At 38.1% G+C, this 10730-nt stretch overlaps 1 protein-coding gene across 1 annotated transcript; it reads left to right on the plus strand.

Moving 5' to 3' along the window:
- The first annotated feature begins 3173 nt into the window (after positions 1–3173).
- LOC135147240 (uncharacterized) lies at positions 3174–6202 on the plus strand. Its single transcript, XM_064080121.1, has 8 exons — positions 3174–3540; positions 3680–4155; positions 4231–4437; positions 4874–5204; positions 5321–5553; positions 5636–5839; positions 5938–6030; positions 6164–6202. Exons 1-8 carry the CDS (start codon positions 3174–3176, stop codon positions 6200–6202), a joined length of 1950 nt encoding a protein of 649 aa, XP_063936191.1.
- Positions 6203–10730: the final 4528 nt, after the last annotated feature.

Raw genomic sequence — 10730 nt, forward strand, 5'->3', positions numbered from 1 at the left:
ATTATTGGGGTTGATAAAGGATGCTTTCCCCGAAGCAAATATGCCTTTGTCCTTCAATGCTGCGAAGGACATGATTAGGGACTTGGGCCTTCATTACGAGAAAATACATGCTTGTCCCAATAGTTGCATGTTGTATTGGAAGCAAATAAAATAAACAAGTCTGTGATATTTGTGGGGTATCTAGGTGGGTTATACAAGAGAAGAAAGGGTCTGCCCATAATAACGATCCAGAGAAGTTAGTTACTAAAGTGCCAGCAAACATTATGAGATATTTTCCACTAAAGCCTAGGCTACAAAGATTGTTCCTGTCCAAGGAATCTTCCAAATTGAACACATGGCATGCAGCGGAAGGACGAAAGATGGGAAACTAAGGCATCCGGCGGACGCCGAAACTTGGAAGACAATGGATGCTATGTATCCTGATTTTTCTTCGGAAATTCGAAATATTTCACTAGGTGGAGCTGCTGATGGATTTAATCCATTTCGTTCTAATGATTTAAGTCATAGTACATGGCCAATTCTACTTGTAAACTACAACCTCCACCTTGGCTCTGCATGAAACAGGAAAATTGATTCTTTCAACGTTAATATCGGGACCAGAATCTCCAGGAAATAGTATCGATGTCTATATGCAGCTTTGATTGCCGAATTGAAAGAATTATGGGATGTCGGCATCCAACATATGATGCCTTGACTGATCATACCTTTAATTTACGGGCAAGGGTGCTTTGGACCATTAGTGACTTTCCAGGATACGCTATGTTGTCGGGTTGGAGCACAAAGGGTAGACTAGCGTGTCCAATATGTCACTACGAACTTGTTCTGAATATCTGAAACATAGTAGAAAATGTGCTACATGAATCATAGAAAATATCTCGATCCTTCACACAAATGGAGGTTTGACAAGAAAAGATTCAATGGGCAGATTGAAACGAGGCAGATTCCGGATCCATTAACGGGAAAGGATATCGAAGAATTGTTGTTTGGGTTTGAAAATCAATTTGGGAAGAAACGCAAGGGAATGGGAAATAGAAAGCGTAAAATCGACTCTCCTTTCAAAAAGAGGTCAATATTTTTTAATTTGTCATATTGGAAACATGTTCAACTTCGACACAATCTTGACGCTATGCACATAGAAAAAACTTATGCGACAATATATTAGGTACTTTACTAAATATTGGTGGCATGTCAAAAGACCACTTGGGTGCTCGCTTTGATTTGCAAGAAATGGGAATAAGGAAGTCACTTCACCCTGTTAAAGGTGCAGATGGAGAGACTTACGAGATTATGGCATCCATCTTTGACATGACAGATAAGGAGAAAGATGTATTTTGCAAGCTGTTGAAGAATGTGAAACTGCCTTATGGCTGTGCTGCTAATATAAGTCGTTACGTGCACACAGACGAGAGAAAAGTAGTGGGGTATAAAAGCCATGACGCGCATTTTATCCTCCACTACTTGTTACAATTTGCTGCAAGAAATCACTAAAACCTGAGGTGGCAAAGCCGTTGATCAAATTAAGTGAATTTCTTAGAGGCTTATGGAGCAAGGTGATTGTCTTGGATGATATTGAGAGGTTGCAAGAAGAAATTGTTGAAATTCTCTGTGAATTTGAGATAATATTCCCACCTGCCTTCTTTGACATCATGGTTCACCTACCTGTCCATTTGTGTAATGAAGTTAAATGCGGCGGACCGGTGCACCTTCGGTGTATGTATCCTATTGAGCGGTATCTTGCAAAGCTGAAATCATATGTACGTAATAGGAGCAAACCAGAAGGCTCAATTGCAGAAGGCTACCTAGCAGAGGAGTGTATCACATTTTGTTCAAGATTTTTGGTTTGTGAAGAAGCAAAAGAAAATACTGATTTTGGAAGATGTCCAACAAATGTGACGTACCATATTGGAACAAGAAGGAATAAAGATGGCAAAGTTTTCCAATTAGAAGATTCAGAATGGAAAGCATGTCATACGTACACTCTGTTCAATAGCGGCAATAAGGAAATTGAGGCTTTGCTTGAGTAAGTTCTCTAGTCCTTACATTTATTAAATAATAAAAACTAATTAAAATGCCTCTTTTATAAACAGTTTCAATTATTTACTTGATAGGATTCATCGAGCTTCAGTTGAAGCAGATCAAACTTCAGAACGATACAAAAAGGAGCAAACACACTCCAAAGAGTTTTGGAGATGGTTAAAGGTCCAAGTTGAAAATCTGGACACCAATTCAACCGAGTTACAAGTGTTAGCATTAGGTCCCAATCGAACAGCGAGGAGGTTTAGCGGGTATTTCATAAATGGTTATCGATTCCACACAAAGAAGAGAGATTCTCGATGCACCACACAAAACAGTGGAGTTTTTTTAACTGCTGAAACCACTAGTTTTGCAAATTCTAAGGACAAAAATCCAATTATCGGGGAAGTGAACTACTATGGGTCTATTGAAGATATTTTTGAAGTTGATTACTGGGGAGTATTCAGGGTGGTTATGTTTAAGTGTTGCTGGTACCAAGAAGAAAAAGATCCCTTTGGTCTGACTAGGGTCAATTTTAACAAGTCCCGTCACAAATCTGATCCTTATGTTCTTGCTTCACAAGTGCAGCAAGTATTCTATGTGGAAGATCCAATTGCAAAATCTGTTCAATATGTTATGAAAAGACTACCAAGGGTTTGGTGTGACGCTGAAGACCAAGATTTGTTGGAAGAAGAAAACAACCCTCCTGATAAACATGATTCTAATCTTGATTTCCAACTACAAAATCAAGTTGGTGAATTTAGTTGGTTCAGGGAAGATATCCCTAAAAGACAAGTCCCTGTATCACCAACTTAAGTAAAAAAAAAACTCTTTGGTAATATGTAATTTAGGAGATGTTTTGGTTGCTGATATGTAATTTAGGAGACTGAAATTTATTGGCGATGTTTTAATATTGGTGATGATCTCTGAACTAACTAACTGTTTCTCATAGTTAATTAAACTTGTGTTGCTATGGTCCAATGTTAGTTAACTGTTTTCCATATATAATTGTGGAATTGTAGCATAATTCTATCTTTCTTGATGATCATTCCTTAACTTAATAACAATCACTTCTGTCTTTATATTTAGTTGTCTAGTTCAGTTTTCAATTATCCGCATAATTGGTCTCCTTTTAATCCATATATGTTCATTTTTGTAGGATGGCAGAGAAGTTGGTGAATGTGAGGTATAACTATGATGGCACATTCAACAAGACAAGTTATTCAGGGGGGAAGAGTATTATTTTCAACTGCCAAGACGTGGATGAATTTTCATATACAGTGGCGCTAGAAAATGTCAAGGATTGCCTCAACTGTACTGAAATTGGAGGATTATATGTGCTGAATGGAAAACCCCTACAATGGAAGCTTCTGAAGTGTGATTCAGATTTGCTTCAACTGGTAGATGCCTGCGAAAGTGGTGGGGACATAAATATATATGTGGATTGTGTTGTTGACAAAGAATGCAAGCCACTGGAGCCAGGGGTGCCATTTCTAGTCGTACGACCAAGAAAGAACATACTTAAAGGTCATTTCTTATTTCAAATTTTAAATTTAAATATAATAACAAATTACTAAGTCATATTTACTTATAATAAGGCTTGCTTATGTGTTTAATCTCATGAGACACATGTTTACTGATTTGTGTCTTTCTGCAATTTTTGCAGAACATCTACAAATCAAACAGAATAGGCGTACTTTTGTTTCTTCACACCAACTACAGCAACAAAGGCAAAGCAAGAGGATTCCAAGGTCACCTCAGATGCAGGAGGTTGAACAGAACAAGCTTCCAAAATCACCACGTTTGCAGGAGCTAGCGAAGAAGAATCTTCGAAGCTCAACTCATTTGCAAGAGGTTCAAAACAACAATCTGCCAAAGACACCTCCAAAGAATCTTCGAAGCTCAACTCATGTGCAAGAGGTTCAAAACAACAATTTGCCAAAGACACCTCCAAAGAATCTTCGAAGCTCAACTCATTTGCAAGAGGTTGAAAACAACAATCTGTCAAAGTCACCGCGTTTGGAGGACCTACAGAAGAATCTTTCAAGCAACCCTCAGTGGAAGAAAGATGTAAGCCCCAACGCTGTATCTGCATTGGTGGCGAAAAGGAGGTTACACTTATCAAAATTGGATACAATTGAGGTAGTAATATTTTCCCTTAGCTCACACCTATTTTCTAACATACCAACTGATATTTTCCTGATTTCACACTTGCAGTCGGGCCGAGTGAATGAGTATGAGCTGCGTAAAATTCAGAATGTGGAAGAAAACAAAAAAAAGTTCAAGGAACTCGGATTAGGAAAATATGCTGCTAATCCAATTAAGCCGATAGTCCAGCAGAGTACAAAGGAAAATAAGGATCGGGAAGATCCTGAATATGTTGTGGAAAATGAGACGGGAGATGAAAGTGATGACACTTCAGAGGTAATATTTTATACTTATTATGTACACTTTTTCTTTATTTGTGTTTATTTTATTATTAATTAGCTGTTTGTGAAATTATATGAACCTATTGGGTAATTTTGTGTAAGGGGTTGCATTTGATTTTGCACTTATTATGTACATTTTTTCTTCATTTGTTGGTAGAGGCCTCTTAACTTAATTAGTAATCAAGAATATAGATAAAAAAGAGTTGTTAATGCTTTCTTTTTGAGAAATTTTAAAAGTTGTGTTGTTAATTTTAAGTTTGTTTTGTTAACGCTTATTCATTTGTATTAGGCTAGACACAATTTGCATGCAATAATTATGTCTTAAAATTTCTAAATGATTTTTTTTATTAAATTAACAATATCACAATATATATCTGTTTTAGTTATTATGTACATTTTTTCTTCATTTGTGTTTAATATTTACTGCATAGGGAATCAAATCTGTCCAGAAACGGAAAGCAATACCTGGTCCCAGAACTCGTTCGCGAGCAAATGATAAGGATTTGGGTGATAAGGATCCGGTGGATCCTATCGACAAAGGCAAAAAGGTTGCTGCTGCTAGTACCAAAAGTGCAAAACTTATAAAGCCAACATGCAGCAAACTGCTAAAACAAGGGGATAATTCTGCACCAAGTGGTACAATTGCTGCGTATATGGCCCTGCGAGAACGTCAGAAGCAGAATCTTGAAGCTGAAATGAGGAGAGAGGATGTTGGTGATACAGATTTACAAAATGGAAGTGAAGGTGAAGAAGTAGAAGAAGGTAATATGGTCATTTGTACTTTATTTCTTCTGTACGTCTCATTTTTTAATAATTAGTAGGATTATTAGCAATAATATGGTAATTGCATTTTATTTTATTGATGGCTATCTGAACAGAACCTAAAAGACGTAGAGGACGTTCAAAAATGTTAAAAGTTCATGCTAGGACTGCTGCTGAAAAGATCTTTGTTAAACTGAGTAAACGAGGTCAACCAATTGGAGAGCGCAAAACTAGATCCGAGTTGAGCAATTTCCTGGGGACTCTAGTTAAGGATCACGTGTCACTTACTTATGTTAATTGGCATGTTGTTCCAGATGATTTGAAGAAGAAAATGTTGGAATATACTTTGGTGACCTCTATAACCTCAACTTTACTTACTTTTCTCATATCTGTGCACCAACTCATTCAAGTTATATGTTGACACATTATAGGAGAGGTTTGATATAGCACCAGAAGGGGAAAAGTGGGTGTACAAGACACTTAATTCATCCTGGAGAACACACAAGTCTCGTGTCAAGCTGATGCATTACTCCCAATTTGACAATGATGAGGAGAGGATTCAAAACAGGCCGGATCATATTCCGCTCGAGGATTTTAAGATGCTGTTGGACTACTGGGCGGACGATGGAGTTCAGGTATATTTATAAGGTGGCAAGTATATAGTTTAGAAATTAATTTGCTGCACGCCATTTGATATGGAAAGTAAAATATGATAACATTGTTTTGGTAACAGATTTTGGCTGAGGATAATAAGGCTCGTCGCAATATGTATGTTGAGACACACACTCTCGGTTGCAAGAGTCTTGCTGAGCTTAGAACAACACTGGTATGAACATAAACAACTTGAGTACCCTATAGCTTTTAATAATTTGTCATAAATATTTGTTAATTGATGATGTCCGTAATTTGTAAGAAATAAAATTGAGTGCCTTGTACCTTTTTCTTATATTAATTTTTAGAGTGTTGATAATCGCCAGTTTGATGTTACTTTTGGATAATTGCCATATGAGTTTATAATAGGCACAGACTTCAATAATATTTGAAGGTAGATTAGGCACTCTAAATCTTCTGCATTTAAATTTTTATTGGATTAAATAGCAGTTTGGACTTGGTACGCTAATTTGAGTTTAGCTTTGAGTTTGGCAGTTTTTTAATCCTATTTTTAAAAATGCACTCAAATTATGTAATGCCCAAATTCACAGTTGTTAAATTCAATTTTAGTTTAATTAGTTTGAAAAGTTCACGAGTGAAGTGTATTTTCCGATTACTTGGATTTTTTGTCTACCTTCAATGTTCCCGTACCAAGCTTGTCTAATTCATAGTCTACTTACGAGTGAAGTGTTGTTTCTGTTACTTGACAGAAACAAGATGACCCAAATCAGAGGTCCCCATCAGAGGCTAAAATATTTGTAGAAAGTCGCAAGCGCAAGCCTGGGCACGAGTACAAGTTAAGTCCAAAAGCAATTAAGAAAAAAATTGTAAGTAAATTATCTTCTAAAGTATATATATTTGAACTCATTTTACCTCTACCTCTGTACACTTGACAAAACTTTCTCTTGTAGGAGTCTGTTGAAAAGATAACGAAAGAAGGAAATGATGCAGCTGAGCTCGTTCCCAAAAAGAAAAAGAACCGGCCAGATTGGTTGGTGGGAAGGCAAGGTAAAACAGCAGCTTCGACAGAAACTCCAGTTGATCCGGTTACACAATCTACAGTCGAGGAGCTGCGCACAAAGATTGCTCAGCTAGAGAGTGAGATGGAAGCAAAGGTCAATACAAAAGTTCAACATAACATGGCCTGGTTGCTGAAGAAACTCGGAGAGGCAAATCCGGGTCTGAAAGTTGACATTACTCATGACTTTTGTGCAACTGTTTCTAGTGATGGAGATCAATTTGGCACTCCAATCACTCCTGGCACCGCTTCTGGAACCGCTCCTGGCACCACCCATGGCACCACCGACTCTTTAATATAACTGTTTTTACGTAAAACTTAGTTAATATGAATTTGTCGTCCTTCATTTTGTTGTCAGATTGTTTTGATGTTACGTGTCTTAAATGGTTTGCATGGGATTGATTTGTGTTGGAGGATGGTTGGATATTTGTTCTTTTGGAGTTTGGTATTTGTAGTTTAGGTGGATGTATGGTGGGAAGTTTGGATGGATGTTTGTTGGATTGTTTGTTGGATTATTTATATTTTTAATGGGAATGCTCCAAAAACAATGCAGGCATTGCAGAAAATTTTTAAATATGTGTTACAATAGCTCATTTTAACGTTACAAGTGATTAATGTTTGTGTTACAGTTAGTCCACTTAGTGTTTCCAAAGCACCTTTTTACTGTTACAATAGTCCCACCGGCTGACGTGGCTGCGGAGGCCCCACCACGCTGACGTGGCTTTGTGGGACCCACATGCTGACGTGGTACTGCGGGACCAACAAGCTGACGTGGCGTGGTGGGTCCCACGTGCTGACGTGGCAGGTGTGGGTCCCACGTGCTGACGTGGCAGGTGTGGGTCCCACATGGTGACGTGGCTGAGTGGGACCCACATGGTGACGTGGATCTGTGGCACCCACATGCTGACGTGGCCTCTGTGGGTCCCACATGCTGACGTGGCAGGTGAGGGTCCCACATGCTGACGTGTCTCCGTGGGACCCACACGCTGACGTGGCTTCTGTGGGTCCCGCATGCTGACCTGGCCTCTGCGGGACCCACATGCTGACGTGGCATATGTGGGACCCACATGCTAGCTTGACCGGTGGAATGTGCTATTGTATCAGTGGTTTACCGTTACAGCATCCCCATATTATGTTACAGTAGGGCACTGCTGTAACGTTTTTTGGCTGTTACAGTTGATTCCTGTTTGTGTTACTATAGGGGCCAATTGTAACGTTCGCAAACGTAACGCCCATTAGTGTTACAGTAGCTCTATTGTAACGGATATTGGGCCTATTGTAACATGACTTGGGCATTACAATTGGCCATCTATGTAGTAGTGATCATGTGCACCGTTTGCAACACGATCATTAGCAGCATGACCGTTCTCCACAGGCGGCTGCACTTGGGGGGGGTTCATTCACAGTGTGGCCATCAACAACTGGTCCATTCTGTGGTAGACCTTGGGGAGGCACAGCCGCCACAGGTTCTCCCAAAGCAGGCGGTGGATCAAGGATGATGATTAACTCATCATCGGTTGATTCATCCCCAGGCATTCCGTTGTTAACTGGTGGAGGAGGAGGGGCTGGGGCTTGAGCAGCATCATGTTGATGCTGGTGGTCATTTAGACGGTGTCTCAACAGGTCCATATGAGATCGGAAAGGCCGGTTGTTACAATCAAAGCAAAGGAACACTCCATCGTGAACCCCGCCGCCATTTGTGATGTTGTGGTGGTGTTGCTGGTTAGCCATTTCTCGAATATACCGAATATAGTAGAATTATGAAATTGACAGAACTGTGATGATAATCTGTTTTTCACAAATGAGACATGCCTGGTATATATAGCAATAGTTTCACTTGCGAACCAAATGGGCACACCAAAAAGTATTGATTATAAAAGTCAAACATCACATAGAATACTCCTTGGGTGGGTCCCCTTTTAATTGTCTTTTATATTAAAAAATTTGTGTCTCTCTTATTTCCCAAAGCAATTGTTTGAATATATTTAAGAGACTTATATGTCTATATTACGGTTTCCAATATTTGATTAATTTAAACAAACCAATCAATTTAGTCTAATTGAAGGGTGAAGGAAACTAATCATCCAAATAACAATTTATTAATATGTGTTTTTTTTCTCAAGGTATAACTAATGAAGGACCAAGTGAGTGTCAAATTAAAAAAGTAAAATGCCCCAAAATATGAATTAGAAAAATTAGATACCATTAAAGAAGAGTATCTCATCAAAAGTAAAACATATACAAATAATAGGAATTATATGCTTAATGAGAAATGGTCCTCGGCTGACCGAAGAATATGTTGTGGATGGTTAGCAAATGTTTTGATGAGTTGCAATTAGACTAATAGTTACTGCAATTAGGTATATAGTATATATTTATAAGAGGTTAAGTTAAATAATTAAAAGAGGAGCACCAAATTAAATTTCAAGGAATAGGACAAAAACATAAACTCCCTTCCACAACCATCAGATTAGGTTTAGATCCGATGGTCCACGTTAAAGGAAGCCTGATCCCGAGTAAGCTAATCTAACCAATCAAATAGCAGGATCCTAGGTAAACTAATCTAACCAATCACAAAGCATGATCCTCCCTACACTAATCTAACCAATCACATTACTTTTCAATCATTATAAATCAACAACAATTGCACACCTTTATTTTATTAGACACAGAGATCTGAGGAGATATATCTTAGTATTTGACAAGACATCTTAGCTAATATCACCACCATGGTTCTTATGATGAATGCACAACCTAGTAACTAAAAGGAGCCACGTCGTCCATCCTATGAAGAGGTGGTTTCTTCATGTATTATTCCAATGTTATGCGTATATATTGTGCATATGATATGATTTTGTTATTTGGAGTGTATCTAACTTTGATTTTGTTTAATTGTAGATGATCTGTCAGGCTATTAGTTCTTTAAACAATAAAAATGGCTCGAGTTCTACCGCCATTGCAAAATTCATCTAGAAACATTATGGACGGCTTTCAAACAATTCTAGGAAGAAGCTACTTGCACTACAAGAAAACAGGTCAAAACCGACCGCCCAAAACCGACCGCCGCATATAAAACCGACCGACAGTCGCGTGGTCGGTTTTAACCCGTCGAAATCACAAAACGACGTCGACCTGGGTGACGTGGCAACAAATAAAACCGACCGTCGGCAACGGTCGGTTATATGTATGACATGGCATTGTTATAACCGACCGTTCCCTGTGGTCGGTTTTGTGTTCCGCGGAAAAATAATTAAAAATCAATTTAAATAAAAATATCTGTGCGTCAGCCCCTTAAAACGACGTCGTTTTCTTTGTTTGGTACTAAAACCGACCGATTGGTCGGTCGGTTTTAACCTGCAGCTTTTATATCACTTTTTAGCTAGTAGTGAGCTCCCATTCACTTGAAATAAAAATCAAAGGAGAAGAAAGGAGCTAAAGTGGGGAAGAATTATTGCTTGCAAACATTTCAAGTAAGTGATTTTCATTTCTTTGCATTAAATGTGTGTGTGGTGGGTGTGTTAAATGTGTTTGTTATATTAAATGTGTGTGTGTGTGTGTATTGAATGCTTGTATTGAATGTATGAAATTCATGTGAAATTATTTGTTAAATGTATGTGTTATTACATTTGTGTATTGAATGTATGTGTGTATTGAATGTATGTGTGTATTGAATGTATGTGTTATTAAATGTATGTGTGTGTTAAATGTGTGTGTTAAATGTGTGTTAAATGTGTGTGTAGATGACAAACTTGGATCGAAGTTGGATTAGTAATCAAGTGCAAAGTGATAAAATTTCGTTAACTCCGGAATATAGGAATGGTGCAGAAACTTTTTTAAAATTTGCAAGTGAAAATGGA

The sequence above is a fragment of the Daucus carota genome, chromosome 6 (assembly GCF_001625215.2).
Source record: "Daucus carota subsp. sativus chromosome 6, DH1 v3.0, whole genome shotgun sequence".
Classification (NCBI taxonomy): Eukaryota; Viridiplantae; Streptophyta; class Magnoliopsida; order Apiales; family Apiaceae; genus Daucus; species Daucus carota.

Excerpts from the sequence above, each read along its gene's own strand:
- LOC135147240 (XM_064080121.1), top strand. The coding sequence starts at position 3,174 with ATGGCAGAGAAGTTGGTGAATGTGAGGTATAACTATGATGGCACATTC. Across the intron at positions 3,541-3,679 it reads AAGAAAGAACATACTTAAAG|AACATCTACAAATCAAACAG; the intron begins GTCATTTCTTAT and ends CAATTTTTGCAG. Across the intron at positions 5,205-5,320 it reads AGGTGAAGAAGTAGAAGAAG|AACCTAAAAGACGTAGAGGA; the intron begins GTAATATGGTCA and ends CTATCTGAACAG.